General features: G+C 40.3%; 1 protein-coding gene across 37 annotated transcripts in view; it reads right to left on the bottom strand.

Moving 5' to 3' along the window:
* Positions 1 to 22,401, bottom strand: part of adgrl2a (adhesion G protein-coupled receptor L2a) — a 147,461-nt gene that overhangs the window by 76,217 nt on the left and 48,843 nt on the right. For all 37 annotated transcript variants that reach the window (XM_061779038.1, XM_061779073.1, XM_061779072.1 and 34 more), the window contains exon 3: positions 7,115 to 7,328. In XM_061779038.1, coding sequence (XP_061635022.1) covers positions 7,115 to 7,328 — 214 coding nt within the window. The remainder of the gene's footprint in view (positions 1 to 7,114; positions 7,329 to 22,401) is intronic.

Here is a 22,401-nt window from a genome sequence, read left to right as displayed (position 1 = left end):
CACTGGAAACAAAGTGAAAATGTAGCCGAAAGGCTTCTTTATACTCGCGCGGGCGGTGACCGCGCTGACGTCACTGCGGCTATACCGCACGCAGTTTGCCTTTATACTCGAGCACAACCCACGCGTGCAGTTTTGAAAATGTACTGCAGTTCCCCTTCAAGTCAGTCGGGGGTGTCGCTACGGCTGGTATTGGCTAGGACACCACAGGATGGAGATTCCTCTGCATTTTTTGCCCATTTTCGGTAGCCGTTTTTACTTTCCTTTCCGTAACAAGGAACAAAGCCAACAATCATACGACAACAGAACTTCTTCCATTTACAGATGATGGAGGCCACTGTGCTCATTGGAAACTTCAAAGCGGCAGAATTTTTTCTGTACCCTTCTCCAGATTTGTGCTTTGAGACAATCCTGTCTCTGAGGTCTACAGACAATTACTTTGACTTCATGCTTGGTTTGTGCTCTGACATGCACTGTCACCTGTGGGACTTATGGAGACAGGTGTGTGCCTTACCAAATCATGCCCATCAACTGAATTTGCCACATGTGGACTCCAATGAAGCTGTAGGAACCTATCAAGGATGATCAGTGGAAGCTCAATTTTGAGCCTTATGGCAAAGGCTGTGAATACTTACGTACATGTCATTTCTTAGTTTTTTATTTTTAATAAACTTGCCAAAAAATGGACATTATGGGGTGTTGTGTGTAGATGGAAAAAATTAATTTATTTCATTTTGGAATGAGGCTGTAACAACAAAAATGTGAAAAAAATGAAGCGCTGTGAATACTTTCCTACTTTCCAAATGCACAGTATATATATATATATATATATATATATATATATATATATATATATATAGCAGGAGGCGGGGTACACCCTGAACTGGTTGCCAGCCAATCGCAGTGCACATACAAACAAACAACCATTCACACTCACATTCACACCTACGGGCAATTTAGAGTCTCCAATTCATGCATGTTTTTGGGATGTGGGAGGAAACCGGAGTGCCCGGAGAAAACCCACGCAGGCACGGGGAGAACATGCAAACTCCACACAGGCGGGGCCGGGGATTGAACTCTGGTCCTCAGAACTGTGAGGCTGACGCTCTAGCCAGTCGCACACCGTGCCGCCATATATATATGTGTGTGTGTATGTGTGTGTGTGTGTGTGTGTGTGTGTGTGTGTATATATATATATATATATATATATATATATATATATATATATATATATATATAATGTAGAGGGACATCAAAGGTTGAATATGAAAAAAAAATCGATTCAACATTGTTGAAATTAAGAATGAACAATGCAGAGCACAAACACAGCCTAAACACTTTTGCTTCGATTAACATACGGTGCATGTCAACTAATGTCCCAAATAAAATTTCCCAACTTGACTTTTTATTTAAGAAGACAAAGTCCATAAATTATTATTGTTTTTCGGTATTAGATGTTTACGCACTAAGAATCAATGAAGAATGCTAAAATGTTTTGCTTTTAGGCCATCATCATCAATAAAGTGTTGCGCAAGGAGCTGTTTCATGGCCCGTGGACTTGTGCACACCCCTCTGGAACAACCCAGATGCATGTGGCTCTTTATGAAATGTTTATCTGCTGTGCTTTAAATAAAACTCGCCGTGCGTACGGGGGAGACAAACAAGGCGCTGTGCTCTCAGGCGGCAACAATGGAGCTCCTCGGAGAGTCATGCAAGCACCACTGTCACTGATATAAATAATGTGAGAACTATCGTTTTGGCTCCACAACTGCCTTACAGTGATTGATAAGACTAAAAAAGAAAACATTGATTACACTTTGAATTTATCCTCCAGTGTGAAAGTTTATATAAAAGCATCCCATTATTAAATCTATCAATGTTATTAAAAACCAAATGTTTCATTGTTGAATAATCCTTTTAATGATAATTACTCATGATTTTTATGTCAGTCCAGGCCGTATTGGTCTTTTGCACACTGATGAGTTTTGCTTCATCTATTAGAGAGCTATCAACATTGATCATTTATGTGAATGATTCACTCCTTCCAAAAACGATGACCTGCTGGCATGGCGCGACTGGGCCGTGTTACAGTGCAATGATCAATGATCTTGCTTCTGAATAGCTGCACCGAAGCTCATTAGTCAAAAACAAATCCGTCAATGTAAGCCACTTATTAGTATTGTGAATCATCACGTTTTAGTGTCAGGCTACCTATGATGTCACCCACCAAACAACAGAAAGGGAGATGGGTTCCTAAGAATAGGGGGAAACATATTCACAGAGCGCAATTCTGGTGGGTTGGCCTTCTATATAGCGTGTGGCAAGAATCTACTGAATAAGTATTAGCTTTAATGCAATTCAAAACTTTTAAATTCACAAGTTTCTAAACACTAAATCTACAGAGCCATTTAGAAATGTGGAGCTAAAGATATCTTCGCATTTCTTATGGGAACTTTTCCTGTCCTAATTGTGGTCCTCATCATCTGATTAGAGGTGATTAGATTTCCACATCCTTGGACTGGGACTGTTGTAAGCGTTGGAGGGAGAAATCTTACAAAGGAACCAGTGGGACTCAATAAAGAGTTGTCTTTAGGCTGTGTTCACATTCGTCAGGTTTGGTTCACTTTAAAACAAACTCTAATGCGTTTGCTCTGACAGTCCGCCTCACAGTTCTGAGGACCCGAGTTCAAATTCGGCATCTCCTGTGTGGAGTTTGCATGGTCTCCCCGTGCCTGCGTGGGTTTTCTCCGGGTACTCCGGTTTCCTCCCACATCCCAAAAACATGCAAGGTAGGTTAATTGAAAAATCCAAATTTCCCGTAGGTGTGAATGTGAGTGGAAATCGTTGTTTGTCTATTTGTGCCCTGCGATCGGCTGGCGACCAGTTCAGGGTGTACACCTGCCTCTTGCCCAGAGTCAGCTGGGGTAGGCTCCACCACGCCCGCCACCCTAGTATGGATAAGCGGTACGGAAAATGGATGGATGGATGATTCTCAACTGGTGGGTGGGTACCCAAAAGTGGGTCCTGAATTCATTATGGGTCAGCAGACAGGCAGGAAAATATCACAGCGGGACCTCTGACACTGTTTTTTTGTTTTCATTTGATTGTTTTATAGACATGGTTTTTCATACAAATACTGTATTTAGTTTTATTCGGATTTCGTGTTTTGAAAGGATATTTTTGAACAATACTTTTTCTTTATTGTTGTTAATGTTTATTGTTATAGTCTTTATTGTTGGGTCATGACTTAAACAGGAAAACGTGGGTCCCATTTTGACAACAGTTGAGAACAACTGTTGTAGACTGTGACCTTGTGGCTAGGACTCAACATCCACCCTGTTGCTGATCTGTCGCTACCCCCTTGATTCATTACACTTCACATTTTAGGTAATCTGGCAATCAACCAATAAATCAGTATTCAGTCATGGCTTGTTGTGATTTAATTTATTTGTTTTAATAACAGTATTTTTGGAATTTTATTTTTATTTCTTTTTTTGCTTTGCTGCTACCAAAACTGCTTTTAGATACCACATATTGGATTCAGAAAAAAAAAATCTGTTGAATAATAGCATGAATTCCTGCTCTTCAGTGATGAAATATCTTGCAAGAGCTTACATACGCTCAAGTAATGTCTGAAATGCGATATTGATGGAATTTAGTGTCATTCTGTTGTGGGCAACGCATTGGGATTTGATAAGAACTTCTCTGAGGTTATTTCTGCAGTTTCCAAAGAGAGACTAAACATCGCAATTCTGCAGTGGGACTTAAAAACTGAAAATAACTAACATTACTAGCACTCTCAGGAGAGTGCATACAACCTGATCTGCGTCTTTGAAAGATACTGGCCGAGAATATTTCAGCAACACTGTTCCACTTTTGTTCACAGGCAGCTCCTGCTGGGCAGTATTTGTGCTTCAGTGCAGTATTATTTTGTCCGAGGGAGGTTGTTGTTCGGTTAATACGCAGAGCCACAAGGAGGGAGCAGACAGACTGAACTCTTTCAAGACAGACTATGTGAGTCAGCTATCTGACTTCATCAAACAGGACTTGACAATAAGCCCCCTGCATACAAGGGCCCTGCTGTTTTATTTCAGCGTTTTGTGTTGTCTTCATTTCCCAAAGCGGCTAACCAAAGTTGCTGACGTTCTTCTACCATACAGTATCTTTCAGTGGGATTCATAGGTCATTCTACCAAGTGCACTTTGCCCCTGATGGCATCCCAATGTGACAACTGCTCTCATGTTTTAAGGGCTCACATTTACAGCTATGGCACTGGAACCCTTACAGGAGTTGCATGTGAACGCACATAAACACCACAGGCAGACTTCCACACTAAATCATCTGTCTTTCCAAACCCAAAATATGGAGAGCCTGGCCATGACACCTATAACGTTGAAGTTAGCCCCACATTTGTGCAAAAACTCTGTTGTAGTCCATTCCAATTGTCTTTGAATGAGCTGTCTGCTCTCAAGTTCTTTCACACCAAACTTATCCAGAAATGCTTGATGCACCGGGGCACAGTCATGCTGGAACAGAAACGCATTATCCCCAAAATATTTCCTCAAAGCCAGCAGTATACAATTGTCCAAAATATTACCTACTGCCCTACAAAAGCTGCAATGGGTTAGAAAATTTACATTGGGTTCCCAATCATACTGTATATTATTTAGGGATGTTCCTATTCAACTTTTTCAGTTGCAATTCGATACCAATATTGCAGCCTTAAGTTTAGATCACTGATATCCATATCAAACAGGTTTGACAAAGAATTTCCCAGCTGAGCCTAATTAAACAAAAATCACTTTATAACCGTTGTCACACATTAAGCAAGTCATAGTTTTCATGGCGTACAGGTATGTGGAAAAAGAATGATCTTTTTGCTGATGAAAAATGTGAAATAGTGCAATGACTTGTGAAAGAAATGCATCACCATTGTAAATTTAAAAAAAAATGTCTTTAAGGGCCATACTCTCCCGTTAGTGCATCAGTCTGTATTTTATGTGCCTGGCTTGCGCAGTTTCAAGGTATGCGGATTCTCCGGTAATGACTTCTGACACACCCGCAGTGCATATCTGGTTTGCGCATAACGGCTTGAGAGGCATGACTAATTCACATCTGCGGGAGGGTAGAATTCCCGGAATGTGGAGTTTTTCTGTGACATGAATGCCATTGAAATCCATCTGGGAAATATGTCATACTTTAAATGTGAAATTAGCGTGTGAGTGTCTTATTTGTGTTTTACTGTTCTCCAGTGGTTTAATAAATGGCTGAAAAGTCCACTGGCGACTATATGGTGCTCCTTTCCTACTTGGAGGGCATTAAAGTAAGTGTACTGTAAAAACACACAAAAGACATGATTGCTTAAAAAAACAATACAGCAGAGACGCAAACGCAATACAGCGGGGTACTTTGTGTTTGTCCAACAGTAATTATTGCATCCGCAAATAAATACTGGCATAAACTACATATAAACTTACTGTATAATTTCAATGGATGGAGATCGTTGGTTGAAATAGAATGTTTTGGTTTTGAAAGTATACCTACCGTAATTCCTCGTGTATAATGCGCACCCATGTATAATACACACCCCCAAAGTTGACCTCAAAATTCTGGAAAACCCTTCTGCCTATGTATACTGTATTTTTACAATGCATGCTTTTGCTTCTACCCATATGATCAAAACATGAAGTATTATCTGTATTTTGTTAGTGCTTTTCAAATAATTATTCTGAAGTTAAACACTTTATTTGAACATGTAACACTAGCTCTATTTTGAAATTCACAGCCCTACTTTTATTTAGTAAATGAGAAAACACAAAGTTGTGCTCATATGTTTGATTACCCAAGCAGAATTTGTAAGATGAGTACAATTCTTTAAAGAAAACATGAAGGGCCCAATGAAACACATTTAATGTTATTTTAATGGGATTCAAATTAAACTGTCAAGAATTTCAGAAAAGAATTCTCATTAAACAAAACATAACCATAAAGAAAATGATGGTTGTTGTTCACAAATTCTGCCAGGATATGTAAACTTATGAGCACAACTGTACATATTTGCAGTCATACGTACCCCTGTCAAATTGGAATGAAAGTGTAGGCTACACCTTTTTCATAACCTCTAGGTTGTGGTATATTACAATGAAAGTGTACACCTTTCTCATCACGTCTAGGTGGCGGTGGCATATTGGAATGAATGTGTACAGCTTTTTTCATAACCTCTAGAAGACAGCATACATTTATAAAGTGGGAAAGTTTCCCCCTCCCCATTTCCCCCTATAGCTATGTATAATGCGCACCATTAACTTGACATTTGGGGGGGGGGGGGGGGGGAATGCGCATTATACATGAGAAATTACAGTAGTTCTCTCTATATACTGACAAAAAAAACTGTTGCCATAATAATTTGAAACACTGTGTTTTTAGTAATTTTCAAAAGGAATATTGTTGTCATCACTGGTAGTTTTGATTTAAAAAAACAAAAAAACTCCAGACTATAAAACTGATGATTATAAATGTGTAAAGCGCAAAGACTAGTTAGGAAAATGAACAAAAACTGCATTTGCCCAAAAATTTAATAACTAGTGGTGTTTTATATCAAAACAAAGATACGGGTGTGTGTGATTGTTGAAGTTTGTTATAAATAAGCATTTAAGGACTGTTAAGAGTTAGAGTAAGCTTCACTAATAAGCAAACCTAAAGGTAACAGTCCTGGATGATTGTACATAATGAAACACACTAAATGTACTACCAATTGTGAGCATTATTCTGTATTCATAATAATCATTAGCTGTCACTTTAGGCTTTGCCTCAGTATTGTATGTTGTCCTTGCATGCTGACGAAAAACCACTGCCTTATTTTATTTTATTTTTCCAACTCCACAGCTACTATATTGAGTTTGTATATTTTTGATGGAGTCGATCAATTGGACAGCAACCATGTTAAAGATTTTCCCTCCAAATGCAAGAGGAGCAGAGGGATTTTGAAAAAAAGGAAGCCAAAAGAGACAACTTCACAAAAAACAAACAGTTGACAGCAGTCCAGAGTTTGTTGCCCTGGTGGTCAACCCACGTATACTGGAGCTTCTAATACAGATTGCAAGGTGCAAGAGTTTACCTCTGTGACATGATCTTGTATGCTTCTGGAAGATAGCAGTTGATGTTCTCCATCTGGAAAGGGTCAGCGTCGCAGATCTTGTCATCTGTCCGCCCATAGTTGGCGCTTTCGATCGTTATGACATCACTTCCTGGACAGCGCAGATCGATGGGGTAACCCTCACAAGACAGCTCTCTCCGTACTAAGCCAAATGGCAGGGCAGCCCGACTGAACCCTGAGGGAGTGGAAAGAGAGCATTATCGGGGGGAATCAATTGGGAGCGGGGCCGACACTGAGAAACACAATATGTAAGAGATGGATGTGAACAAAGGCAACATCTTTATACTATTTACTCTTACTCCGCTGAAATGCAATACATTTTTTCATTCAACAGTAACAACATGAGGTAAAACATCTATCATACGATAAAATCCTCTGTCATTTGTAACGTTAGATTTTCCTTGCCGCTACTGAGGGAATCCTGTAATTTATTTTGCTCCGCTTACTAACACTTCTACTGGATAAATGCTTGGCATACTGTACTTGAATGTTACATTAAACACTTGTGTTGTATTTATTTAAATTCTTTGCACTTAACTGAATGCCTTGAAATGTGGTTTCCTATTTTGAATGGTATTTATTTGGTCACTGGATATTTGTGTTTTATTTTATTTTATTAATATTTTATTCATTTAATTGTGTGGTTTGTATAACATGTTTTATATAAATAAATGAAGAAAAGATCTGAGAAATTTGCAATTCATTTCATGTTTAATAATAATAATTTAAGGGAACTATTGTATATCAGGATATATATTTTTATTGGGATATAAAATTACTTGTATTTGGATGTAAAATTTTGTCCATATCGCATACATCTAACCCTTACTGCACCTGAATAAAATAAATAAAAAAATAAATAAAAATCTATAATTGTAAAGGGTTTCATTGTTTGGCTAAAAAGTCAAGTTAATTTAAGGTTTTTTCAATAGTATGAATGAGCAAACACATACAAACAACGAATAACCTGAGAATCTTGTAATCAAATATACATAGATCCAAAGCTATGTTGTTGTTGTTTTTTGAAACACAGTGTGTGACGGCTGTTGTCTGTCCTTGATTTCTATGCTGTGTTACACCACAATAAAAAAAAATTTTTCCCTTAACAAATAATATACAAAAAAAACTGTACGCAAATGCAATCTAATTGACTTTGCAGGAAGGAATTTCAAAATCAGCACTAATGGGGGTTGTATGAGGCTGAGTATGGGCGGGGCAAAAATCCAAATCAATATCAAGCCATAAAATACCCAGCTGAAAGTGAACATAAAGAAGCAAACAGTTCCAATTACAGAACATCTTTGGCTACTCATGCCTTACCATGTCAAGTATTACAGCACACTGATACAGTATAAAGCTTAACCAAATTGCCAGATGCTCCTCTGTTCTAAACCACAAACAGCACTGAATCATAATATCCCATTTTTGAGCATCTGTTGCTTTTTTGTCCCTTAAATGCCAGTGTGCTAGCTATATTCCAGAGCTCCAGGCTCTTTAATGAGGTTTTTGTGGCTGGGTTACATGCACTTGTTTTGCTGTATTTCATTGGCACCTGTACAAATGAGACCAATCCATACATGCATTTGCTTGTGTTTACAAAGCACTTTTTGCAGCAGCAGTTGCCTTAACTACTGACTTCAGGACTACTAAAACTGCTTGGAATAGATCAGTTTATTTTACCCTATTGGCTACTTCATCAATTAAGTGCAAATACAATTATCTTTGTCTGATTAAATGGTATGCTACAATGGGAGGGGATTAAGCTGCTGAATTGTGGCCCTCACCCGAAAATGCTACTGTGGTATTTTATAAAGGAAGATAAATGTCACTTTATATAGCCTGATCCTCCATTTGTGCACCAATCAGGTGAAAGCTCTTCTTCTAAAGATGCTTAGTGTAGTGTAGAGCTCAGAGTAAACAAAGGATATATTTGTATGGAGGGGGCAGCTGCCACAGCCTAGCTAACCTCTCTATAAGACTTCATTTGTTTAGGGGCATCCAATCAAGGAAGGATCTTTTCTTCCTCCGCTGGCTCTCAAAGAAATCTTGTGTAAAGCAATGACACAATGATACATTTCAGAGATATTTCATTTTTGTAACCCTTTTCTTGCTGGAGTCAAAAAGGAAACAGTGTATGTCTTGACTTGTGACAAAGATCTCATGTGAGGGGGTGGAAATATTAAAACATGGCATGTTAGGAACAGCTGTTGACAGCCAATCTTTACTTCACGTCAGTGTGGTTAAAAGTGGACAGCGTAATGTGTAAAAGCAATGTACATCATCATTCACTGCCACATTTTATACACAAATACTAACCTGCATGGTTGCTGCAAGGAGATTGCATTTCAGACGATGTAAGAGCTTGCCATTAAATACTTAACAGTACATGGGTGATGCATTCAACTTCTCTTTGTAGTTATTCAGTGCAAGTGTTTTGGGTTCTTTAGTTATGTGCAAGAACCTTTGAGTTTGTTCCCTAACTTGGCAGCCATACCCACTGGTGCTCAGTATGAAGCAATTGCTGTTAAAATACTTAAATCACTAGAGAGGGCCTTTGAAAAGTCAGTTTCTGGTTTTATTATTTGAAACTGATGTAGTCATTGTGCTTAAGTAGGAAAACAGACTGCAGCTATACACTGACACCTATGAATACTATACGACTCTCACCCATGTATTACGGGAATGATGATGTATTTCCAACCACGCAGATGACAGGCCCTGTAATAATGCTCTATTATTGAGTCAAAATCCAGACATTGGATGAAATGGTATGTCCCCGAAATGCACTTAATTCCTCAGCTGTCTCAGTGCATTATTGTCCAAAAGTCGCTCTGCATTGATTAGACCCAAGGCTGTACTACTTTCCGAGCATGGTGTCAGGTGGTACATGTGGGATAACAAACAGCCAACAGAAAAAGGAAAACAAAGTACAGCCAGCATGGCACTCAGTTGCATGCAGAATAATTTGAATCAAAACTGTAAGCGTTCATGGATAACTGCTACCTGTATTATATATTACGTTTGTTGTAGCTACAAGATTGATACAATAGCTGCAGTAGGCGTCGTCACATTTTATGAAAGGTATTTTCATTTTATTTTTGTATGTTACAGTGGTAAACTTACACTTGTGTCGATTAAGAATGATAAGAATGTTTTTAACAATGTGCTATATATATATACACACGAGAGGTCTGTGACGTGACTAACTTGAGCATTGCCACCTCGTCATTAAAGTTAAGAGAGAGTTTAAGGAGTGCTGCATCATTTTAATATTAACAGTGGTTAACGTGTTTATACTTACATTTTTGTACTTAAAACATTGCCTGTACAGTAAATAAAGGTTGTATGATGGTGGCAGTGTGAACCTGGAACAATTTATTTGTTTTCCATTATTTCCTAAGTGAAACATTGTTTCCAATTCCCAACAAACCATCCAAAATCAGATTGTGGTCGACTATGGTGGTTCCACTTTATTATGTGGTATTCTCGTGGTGATAAAACTTTGTGGTTATTTTTATTTTTTTAAAGTAAAGTATTTAAAGTATTTTCAACATTGAATCACATGCAAAATATTTCTGAAAACCAGATTTTTAAATTTGTGATACTGTAAAAAAAAAATATCAAAAAATGTAGGTGTCCCACCTATCCTAGTGTACTTGCACTGCAAACTCCAGTAGTTTGGGTTTGGGTTTTGGGTGTAGGCAAGTCACAACTCTGTTTTTATACACAGAAAAAAAATAAAACAGCATAGCACCATCAGTCTTGGACTGGCATATTCATGAATCACAATTACAAGAGGATATTTTGTGTGTCATCACACTAAATAATGCAGCCCTATGGGGGGCACAAGCCAGTGCAAACTGTAGGCCGGTCCCAAGCCCGGATAAATGCAGAGGTTGGGTCAGGAAGGGCATCCGGCTTAAAACTTTGCCAAACAAATATGAGCGTTGATCCAAAGAATTCCATACCGGATAGGCCGTGACCCGGGTTAACAACGTCCGCCACCGGCGCCGTCAACCTGCAGGGTGCCGTTGGAAATTCAGCTACTGTGGGTCGATGTCGAAGAAGAAGAAGAGGTGGAAAGCGGGTTCTTCGGCAGAAAGAGAAGAGGAAAGTACAGAGCCTAGAACTGAATGTGGGGACTTTGAATGTTGGTACTATGACAGGAAAATCTCGGGAGTTGGTTGACATGATGATTAGGAGAAAGGTTTATTTATTGTGTGTCCAGGTGGAAAGGCAGTAAGGCTAGAAGTTTAGGGGCAGGGTTTAAATTGTTTTACCATGGTGTAGATGGGAAGAGAAATGGAGTCGGGATTATTTTAAAAGAAGAGTTGGCTAAGAATGTCTTGGAAGTGAAAAGAGTATCAGATCGAGTGATGAGGCTGAAACTTGAAATTGAGGGTGTTATGTATAATGTGATTAGTGGCTATGCCCCACAGAACATTCTGGAAGGAGCTAGACGAAGTAGTTCTGAGCATCCAAGACAGAGAGAGTTGTGATTGGTGCAGATTGTAATGGACATGTTGGTGAAGGAAATAGGGGTGATGAAGAAGTGATGGGTAAGTACGGCATCCAGGAAAGAAACTTGGAGAGACAGATGGTGGTAGACTTTGCAAAAAGGATGCAAATGGATGTAGTGAACACTTTTTTCCAGAAGAGGCAGGAACATAGGGTGACCTACAAGAGCGGAGGTAAAAGCGCGCAGGTGGATTACATCTTGTGCAGACGATTTAATCTGAAGGAGGTTACCGACTGTAAGATTGTGGTAGGGGAGAGTGTGGCTAGACAGCATAGGATGGTGGTGTGTAAAATGACTCTGGTGGTGGGGAGGAAGATTAGGAAGACAAAGGCAGAGCAGAGAACCATGTGGTGGAAGCTGAGACAGGACGAGAGTTGTGCAGCTTTTCGGGAAGAGGTGAGACAGGCTCTCCGTGGACAGGAGGAGCTCGCAGAAGACTGGAGCATTGCAGCCAAGGTGATCAGAGAGACAGGCAGGCAAGTACTTGGTGTATCTTCTGGCAGGAAAGGAGAGAAGGAGACTTGGTGGTGGAACCTCACAGTACAGGAAATCATACAAGGAAAAAGGTTAGCTAAGAAGAAATTGGACACTGAGAGGACCGAGGAGAGGCGAAAGGAATACATTGAGATGCGACACAGGGCAAAGGTAGAGGTGGCAAAGGCCAAACAAGAGGCATTTGATGACATGTATGCCAGGTTGGACACTAAAGAAGGAGAAAAGGATCTATACAGGATGGCCAGACAGAGGGATATAGATGGGAAGGATGTGCAGCAGGTTAGGGTGATTAAGGATAGAGATGGAAATATGTGGACTGGTGCCAGCAGTGTGCTAGCTAAATGGAAAAAATACTTCGAGGAGTTGATGAATGAGGAAAATGAGAAGGGAGAGTAGAAGAGGCTATTGTGGTAGACCAGGAAGTGGCAATGAGTAAGGGGGAAGTTAGAAAGGCAGCAAAGAGGATGAAAAATGGAAAGGGGGTTGGTCCTGATGACATTCCTGTGGAGGTATGGAAGCATCTAGGAGAGGTGGCTGTGGAGTTTTTCACCAGCTTGTTCAGTAGAATTCTAGCGCGTGAGAAGATGCCTGAGGAATGGAGGAAAAGTGTGCTGGTGCCCATTTTTAAGAACAAGTGTGATGTGCAGAACTTTGGTAACTATAGAGGAATAAGGTTGATGAGCCACACAATTAAGTTATGAGAAAGAGTAGTGGAGGCTAGACTCAGGACAGAAGTGAGTATTTGCGAGCAACAGTATGGTTTCATGCCTAGAAAGAGTACCACAGATGCATTATTTGCCTTGAGGATGTTGATGGAAAAGTACAGAGAAGGTCAGAAGGAGCTACATTGTGTCTTTGTAGATCGAGAGAAAGCCTATGATAGAGTACCCAGAGAGGAACTGTGGTACAGCATGCGAAAGTCTGGAGTGGCAGAGAAGTATGTTAGAATAATACATACAACAATACATGTACGAGGGCAGCAGAACAGTGGTGAGGTGTGCTGTAGGTGTGACAGACGAATTTAAGGTGGAGGTGGGACTGCATCAGGGATCAGCCCTGAGCCCCTTCCTGTTTGCAGTGGTGATGGATAGGCTGACAGATGAGGTTAGACTGGAATCCCCGTGGACCATGATGTTTGCAGATGACATTGTGATCTGCAGTGAAAGCAGGGAGCAGGTGGAGGAACAGTTAGAAAGATGGAGACATGCACTGGAAAGCAGAGGAATGAAGATTAGCTGAAGTAAGACAATATATGTGCATGAATGAGAGGGGTGGTGGGGGAAGAGTGAGGCTACAGGGAGAAGAGATAGCAAGGGTGGAGTGTAAAGACTTGGGGTCAACCGTCCAGAGCAATGGTGAGTGTGGTCAGGAAGTGAAGAAACGGGTCCAAGCAGGTTGGAACAGGTGGAGGAAGGTTTCAGGTGTGTTATGTGACAGAAGAGTCTCTGCTAGGATGAAGGGCAAAGTTTATAAAACAGTGGTAAGGCCAGCCATGATGTACGGATTAGAGACACTGGCACTGAAGAGACAACAGGAAGCAGAGCTGGAGGTGGTGGAAATGAAGATGTTGAGGTTTGCTCTCGGAGTGACCAGGTTTGATAAAATTAGAAATGAGCTCATCAGAGGTTCGATGTTTTGGAGACAAAGTTAGAGAGAGCAGACTTCGATGGTTTGGACACATCCAGAGGAGAAATAGTGAGTATATTGGTAGAAGGATAATGAGGATGGAGCTGCCAGGCAAGAGAGCTCGAGGAAGACCAAAGAGAAGGTTGATGGATGTCGTGTGGGAAGACATGAGGGCAGTTGGTGTTCGAGAGGTGGATGCAGGAGATAGGCTTACATGGAAAAGGATGATGCGCTGTGGCGACCCCTAAAGGGACAAGCCGAAAGGAAAAGAAGAAGTGTGATCACACTAAATCCAAACGAAACCCAATACTTACTGTGTCATTTAACTAAATAATTTCATTATCCAAATGAGCCATACAAGTAAGAGTTATTTTGCGCTAGGAATCATAAAATAATTATTCCGGTCAATGATATGAAAATGATTTACTCTCCATATGTTGACAGTAAGTCAAGGAAGGAATATCAATATACTGTAGTGGATGTTCAAATTTTGGTGCTAATGTGTCCTCCTTCTCTGCATCCAGATGGGTCAGAATGCTTCATAATAAATTTATTGTGATTGTTTCGACAGCTTTTTACGGGTAGAAAGCTGCTAAAAAGACGAAGTTGTGCCAGAACGTAACATTAAATTGTGTTTACAAGTGTTCTGCTCCTCCTCTTCCTCCTCTTCACCAGTAGAAAACACTCATAAACATGTTAAATGCTATTGTTTTAAGACTGTGCAGGGTCAATCGGAAGCGTTGACAAAACGAAAGAGTGATGCCGATCAGTCAAACCTCACAGAATCTGCATGTAATAAAAGCTAATGCATATGCAATAAAATATTATGTAGGAAGCGCAGTGCTGTGACCATGGCAACATGGTGCAGCTGAGAGATAACTGGCCAGATCCTTATCATGGTCTTGTCGACTTGCCTCCTAATCAGACATTCTAGTCAATCTGTCCATCCCAGCACTTGAAAAGCATTTGAGCCTCTCTCCGTCAGCCAGAGACAGGTGACAATTTAAAGGAAGAGAAAACACTACGTGTAGGCGTAAGACAACCATAACAGCTACAATATGCCTTGGAACTGAATGAATACCTGCCTTCCTTTCTCATACTGTTGATGATGACTTTGTTAGAAATTGTGTCTATAGCAATCATTGAACTGTTTTATACAGAGATAAATTCACTGATAATGGGTTTGTTAATAGCATGATTAAGAAAAAAAAAACAACCAAAACATTGAGGAGGGATGGGGAATTTTTCATAATTTCTTTGAAAACATGCATGAATTAAAAAAGATATATCAAGGAGGTGGGCATCTATAAATATGTACAAATTGAGATTATTCAGCCTTGCCTAGGTCTGCTCTCTTCTAAGTACCATTGCAGTTTACAATGTGACAACTGAACCTTTAGACATCTGCTTATCATACATGTTGTTATAACATGCTGGTAATTGACTTCGATTTGTGCAAAGGACCTCTATTTCCATGGGTTATAGCACATTATTACACCTACGAGGAGCCTCTATTTAAAGCTTCCCAGGTTGGCATTTATTACCGTGTGTAACCTTTGCAATGACCTTAGGCCAATACCGAATCTGCAGCTTTGGAACTGTGAGATTTTCCCATATGTAAGACAAAGCCATTGTGCACGGTCTCTTAAGTGCAATATTATAATCATGATTTTTTTTTTTTTTTTTGGCAGATGAGCCAAATCAATTGGAAAGTGACCATCTGGTAGGATATGAGTGTCACTGAAGCAGGGGTAATGAACAAAGTACCTTCCTATTTCATCGGAATAGCGTGTGATTAGGGTCTTCATCAGCCATGTAGAAACCTTAAACCCTGTACTGTACTTGCAAAGAACAAGTCATTATCATTGCACATACCAAGGACAATCACAGCATACGAAAGACTCAACCCAAAAAAACTCTGAAACCTTTAAGCGTTTTGGAGCTTGGAAACATCTGAAAATGGATCTCAGAGTGGAAGTTTTAGAAAACAACATAATCATATCCAGTGCTTAAAACAGCTGTGTGTGAACAAGCGGAAAACACAGATAGGCTTTTATTCAGAGTAGTGAGTGTGGGAACTAAAGCAAAAAATTATGGACCACACCATTGTTGGACCAAAGTCTATATTTACAGCACCCTTACTGCATCCAGCACAGTCCTATTACTTATATGCATACATTTTAAAGCTACACATGCTGTAACATTCAAAAAGTAATTTACATAATGCCTAGCAATAGTCATAGCAGTTTCCTGATTAAGTAATGTTGCTAGGCATGCATATTTCAGGGATCATTGTTAAATATTGTCTTAATTTTTCAAAAATTTCCAAAAAAAAAAAAATCCCCTTTTCACTTAATTGTTGTCAACAAACATACCTAAAACAGCAGAAAAAAAAAACGATGTGCTACTTTCTTGCACCCAGGAAAGGTTTTCTTATTAAAATGACCCTTTGTAACTTGAGTAACCCATGCCTCCAGACAGAGTCCAGGGGCTAAGCTGATCAAAAGGCCTATTCAGCCACTAACCCTTGCCATCACTGTGACCGGAGCACAAAGGTCTCCAGATTATTTTGATGAGAAACCAGATAATTTTTCAGTCGAGAGTGTGACACAGACGCTCCTGATGCTTGTCGTCTACAGTTAGCGTAGCTCTTTGATTTCCCTTCTGATGGGGACTAAACAGCTACTTTTAAAAGAGCTAGAATCTCTCTTTGGCCAGCTATTATTTGGCACTCTTTAGCTGACAAGGTCTCTCACTAGGGTGGGATTTGAGGTGAAAGAATAGTGTGGCCCACATCATTAATGGGGAGCTACAGGAAACGCAGCTTGAGTCCACCCCAGGCCTTTCTCTAAGGTACAAGTAAAGGAAACCCACAAGGGAAAAGAAACCTTAAAGTTAAGACTCTTCCCACATAGCTGACTCTATAATCCACAGATATCCTTTACAACAACAGAAGTCAGATCCACCCAGGGGTGAAGAAACAAATTATTTCATATAACCTGCAAACAGCAGGATATGAGGTGTGCTGCTTCCCTTATTGTAGAGAACGAATTGTAACTTCAAAATGTATTCTTTTTCATGTTAGTAGTGCCATTGCTTAACAGTTGAGAAATAACAAAATGTGTTCATTTGTGACAGATGAGATATAACATTTCACAGTCAGAAGACGTAATAGTTCCAAAATATCTGACTTTTTCTTCGTATTTCTTCATGTGAGGCATAATTAGAGACAGAAAATGAAAAATCTCACTTAGCACTTAGTATTGCTGCGTTCCAGAAAACTGAGAAGTCAGGAATCTGTGAAATTACAGACTTCTAACTAGGAAAAGTGCAGTGTAATATCAAGTTGTGGTACTGGGGCTAGGTTATATGGCCTAAAATTCATATCACTGAATAAATGTATGCCCTGCAATTGGCTGGCGACCAGATCAGGGTGTACGCCACCTCTCGCCCGAAGATAGCTCAGATAGGCTCCAACACGCCCGCGACCCTTGTGAGGATAAAGCGGTACAGAAATGATATAAACTTAAGTGTAAAAATTATAATGGAGGTATTTCGAACTGTGTTAAATATTCCTTCCTTCCTATGAACATAATCGCTATTTACAGCCATAGTATGAATAACCTGTAATTGACATGTAGTTGAACCTGAAGGAGCCTCAGAAGTAACCAAGTAACAAATAAATAAACCTGTCCCAAATAAACAACATTAATTTAAAGTTAATAAACAGTAATTAAAAAAAAATGCAATAAACTTTCATGCAAAATACATTTGTATCCAATTATTTTTGTCATATCCTGTTTTGTTTGCTTGTTTCCTGTGTGGAATTTTCTGTTGTGTTGCATGCAGTCCCTGGGTGCCGGTCGGTGGCAGAGTCTCCCGCGATGCAGCTGCTGGTGATTTGTCATCAGCAGTGTTTTTAAGCAAGGAAGACGCAGGAGGAAAATGCGGCGAAATTGTACTTTGCTTGTTGCCATTTCCTTGCCAGCTTTGTTACAATCTTGCGCATTCCCACGTTCATTCCGTCCTCCCAGTAGCTATTTTCGTCTGCTGTTTTTCTAGTAAGTACTACTGTGTTTTTCTGTTCCTGTTTCTCTTCCTTGTATAGGTTAGAGTTTGTTCACCTAGTAGATCTCAGAGTAGAGCCGCCGCTCCTCCACATCGAGACGAGCCAGACAAGGTGGCTGGGGCATCTGATTCGGATGCCTCCCGGACGCCTCCCTGGTGAGGTGTTCCAGGCATGTCCCACCGGGAGGAGACCCCGGGGACGACCCAGGACACACTGGAGAGACTACATCCTTCGGCTGGACTGGGAACGCCTCGAGTTCCCCCGGAAGTGATGGATGAAGTGGCTGGGGAGAGGGAAGTCTGGGCGTCCCTGCTAAAGCTACTGCCCCCGCGATAGAAAGCGGTAGAAAATGGATGGATGGATGGATTTGCTTATCAGTAGCATGGCTTCTCCTTCTCCTGTTCTCTCTTCTTGCTCGGTGAGTAGCTTGGTTAGCCCCTCGTCCTCCTTCAGTAATACCCATACTTGTCAGAAGTGGGCGGCACGGTGGCCGACTGGTTAGAGCGTCAGCCTCACAGTTCTGAGGACCCGGGTTCAATCCCCGGCCCCGCCTGTGTGGAGTTTGCATGTTCTCCCCGTGCCTGCGTGGGTTTTCTCCGGGCACTCCGGTTTCCTCCCACATCCCAAAAACATGCATTAATTGGAGACTCTAAACTGCCCGTAGGCATGACTGTGAGTGCGAATGGTTGTTTGTTTCTATGTGCCCTGCGATTGGCTGGCAACCAGTTCAGGGTGTACCCCGCCTCCTGCCCGATGACAGCTGAGATAGGCTCCAGCACGCCCGCGACCCTAGTGAGGAGAAGCGGCTCAGAAAATGGATGGATGGATGGATGTCAGAAGTGTAGATTTGCCGCCATGGGGCCAAGGATTAGTGAGTTAGAGGAGCGGCTATGCACCATGAAAGGACAGTGTATTGCCACCCTAGCTAACCAGCCACAGCTCATAGTTGGCGCGGAGCAAGTTAGCTTAGCGCCTAGCATTCCTCCTGTAGTTTGAGTCCGAGCAGCTGGGAAAGCAGGGAGTGTGGGTGACTGTCCAACTTGGACACACCATTTTTTTAAATGAGCTAGCAGAAAAATACAATTAAAAAAAATAAATCAAATAAAGAAATGCTGGCAGCTCCTCTGACTCCATGGTCAGATGTGCTTTAAGTCATTTTCACAGTGAGGCTGTTACAATGATCACTTAAAAAAAATTCATCACAATGGTGACTGTCATCATGAAAAAATGCAACAAATATCAAAGAAACAAAACAGAACCAAATCGACATTTAGGCTCGAGGGAGGCTGTCACAATGTGCGAATATCACACCAGATGCCAACACTGTTTGCAGAACAAAAGTGTTGTCTTTGTGCCAGCAAAGTCTCTCGAAATATATGAGTTATTAGTGCAATTAAAGATTGCAGTTTCATGAGTCATCAAAACTTCATTTTATATTTTACTTCTCTTTCATCAAGGTGTTATACTAGTGCGGGATTTTTGTGAGGGCTAAATCATATACAATATTTGAATATGGGTTATAGTAGGAAATGTTAAAAAAAAAAACACTTGCAAAGAGAGGGAGGGAAAAGCATGATGATAGTGGTAGTGGAAGACGACCGGCCAAAGAGCTGCAAGGAAAGTGTGTTTGAAGCTCATTTGTATTCCCCACCATCTAACTCCCTCCAGTTCATTTACATCTCTGCTACTTCCATAGCAACAGCAGGGGGGCTATCAAGAGCATCTTTGATATAGGTACATGACTGTGAAATAGCTCCTGTCATTTTTCAGCGAGGACACACTTTTGGTTTTAAAGATGGGCTTCTTTACCAAGAAATGAAACCTGTTGGGTACTTCTTACCAATGGCTTCCACTTCTCCATCTAGCAGGGCACAAAAGTCAATGCGGGAAATGCTATTAGCATATATGACCTCAGTTTTAAGTATAATATTACCTTATGTAAAAGACTCATGGTTTGTCTCATCTTTTATTTCAGACAAATAAAATGATATTGCTTTATTAATCCTACAGGAAATTCTGTGGTTTGGTTGTGACAGAAATGCAATACATTAAAAATACTCATGAAACACCATGTACACTTGTATGTAAATCAACCTTTAGGCCTAATTAAGCTCAATGGGGCTCATCAAGGTCAAAAATCCCCCCTTTTTTCATAATGCATTATTGACTTTCCATCATCAACACATGTCGGCTGGCTGCACTCACACAAGCACACACTGTCATCTCACCGTCTAATATCGGATCGCCCAGGGGGCCAACGCGCGCTTGCAAGCGTGTGTGTGTGTGCATGTGTGTTCGTGCACGTGTATGCGCCTTTGTATAAGAGGGTGAGAGAGAGAGAAAGGGCGAGTGCTTTTTAGGCCATACAAAACAATAAGGACATGTTTTGTAATAAAGTGGATGCAATGTCCATCAAATATCTCACTACATCCCATGATCCTTGACAAATATTTCAAATATCCCAACAGTATGTTTTAGCTAAGATTTTGCACTTTTCTTTTTTCAACCCAGTTCAGCAAAATGTAATACAAATTTATGGAGTCAATTATATTGTCAAACCCATTTTTACATTACTTTGTAATTGGATTGGATGTTTTTTAGTAGTTTAAGTAGTGAAGTGAACTAATGAGTCATTCTTAAGAGAACTGGTATTAAGCAGTTCTTTAAAGATTAATCCAGTATTTTAGTGAGGGCAGGCACTTTTGACCTCATTATGCAGCCTTATCGCTAACAATATTTCACTTTATATTAAGTAAGTTTAAATGTGATAAGGATGCCAGCCATATTTTCTTTGAAAGACCTTTCAAATTGGATTTGGGATGTGTTTGCCAGCTCACTGCCACTGTTTCCATTACAAATGATGAAAAAATAGACTCATATACGTCAAGCAGCTCGGACTAGGTTCGCTCTCTGCTCCAATGAAGCGTTTGATGCTCCTTGATTCAATAAGGAAACATTTCCCAGTGGGTCACCAGAGGGGGCACACACAAATGAGAGAGGTCCATCTGCTTGGTTTGCATTTCCCAAGTGCACTTCCTCAAGTAGGACCACAGTGCTTGTTTCCTTAGCCGAGACTACATTTTAATGTGTATGCATTTGTGCTGCATTATTCAGCTAGTGTTTCGACTGACCCCCACCTGCCATTGAAGTCTGCTGACCACCCCACTGAGGACACCATTGTTACTAAATGTGATTCAACTCTCTTAAAGTCCCGACTGCAGACTTGCTGCCATCTAGTTAAGACAGGTTGTTATGTTGAAAAAAAAAGCTAATTTATTTCACATTCGTCTTTTGGACTTTTGTGTAGTGATGCAAATGCTGATAGATCAATGCAAAACAAATGGACCTTTTAGCAACATTATTTTTACATGTTAAATCCTTGCACTTCAAGTTTTTCACCATGTTACTTCTAGACAAAGCTCACTATTTTACAGTAGCTTTTATGGATCAATAATCTGTTCTGTTCATTATAACCCTGTGTGCATTTTTGTGGTTACATTCAATCTTATCTGTTCAAAAGAAGACCCTGTCCTGTTTCTCATTGGAAGTGTTCTGATTTTAGTTAAGTTCTTTTTTTACTGCATGCCATTCTGAAACTAGTACCAGTTGAAAACTGGACAAAATTATTAACGGGTAATTCATCAATGAATATGTCCATTGTTAAAAGTATATTCAGTTTAGTACCTTTCAGTGATGTAAACACGAAGTAGTCATAGAAATGATGAATGATTGCAGTCACAGTGAATGATTGCAGTCACAGTGAACTCTCTAGAGTTGACAACGAGATTTATAAACACATGGACATTACATGGAGTGAGAAACTGTCAGTGTAAAGCCTGGTCCATGTCCGGTGCATTTAGAAATTCTCAGTTTAAGAGAGTTCAGGTTTGCAGTATGTGTAAAAGAGGATTAGGCCTTCTCACCAATATTCACAGTCTTGCAACTGTTTCCTTCCATCACCGATCACAAGAAGGAAAACTTAATGTTCCCATTTCATGATTTATAAGATGGCTCTCATGACTTGAATTCTCTTTCGAAAGTTCAAACAGATTTCTGAATGTTTAAGGTGGTATGTAAAGCATGTGATTGAAATTAAGATCAAGCAGCACCAAGGGATAACAACCCCGCCAAGCGGAGTCAGTATTAGTTTGGACATTTATCTCAGTTAATTAAAAATGACTTACTCTATTGGTATTGATTAGTAATGTTTCCACATGCGAAACATTGGATAGTTGTTTTCTTCAGACAATCGTTTACTTTAGGGGCTTAAGAAAAGAGAGCCAAGCCCTTGACATATGGACACACTTAGGGGTCATAATGACTCACAAGGTCAAATGCTGAGTCACATGAGGTCAAGACGTAGTGATCTGTCACAGGACAAATGGTCTGGGCTGACAAGTTAAAGCTGACAGCGAGCAAACTAGAAATTCACGACCTCTTTCTCTAAATGGTGACTTTTGAAAATGGGATAATGAGCTAAAACAACTTTTTTCCCCAGACAGCCTATGATCACTTGGATTGTGACAAATGTTAAGGTTA

The sequence above is a fragment of the Phyllopteryx taeniolatus genome, chromosome 7 (assembly GCF_024500385.1).
Source record: "Phyllopteryx taeniolatus isolate TA_2022b chromosome 7, UOR_Ptae_1.2, whole genome shotgun sequence".
Taxonomy (NCBI): domain Eukaryota; kingdom Metazoa; phylum Chordata; class Actinopteri; order Syngnathiformes; family Syngnathidae; genus Phyllopteryx; species Phyllopteryx taeniolatus.
The sequence above is the reverse complement of the archived record's forward strand: the minus strand, read 5'-3'. Positions and strand labels throughout refer to the sequence as shown.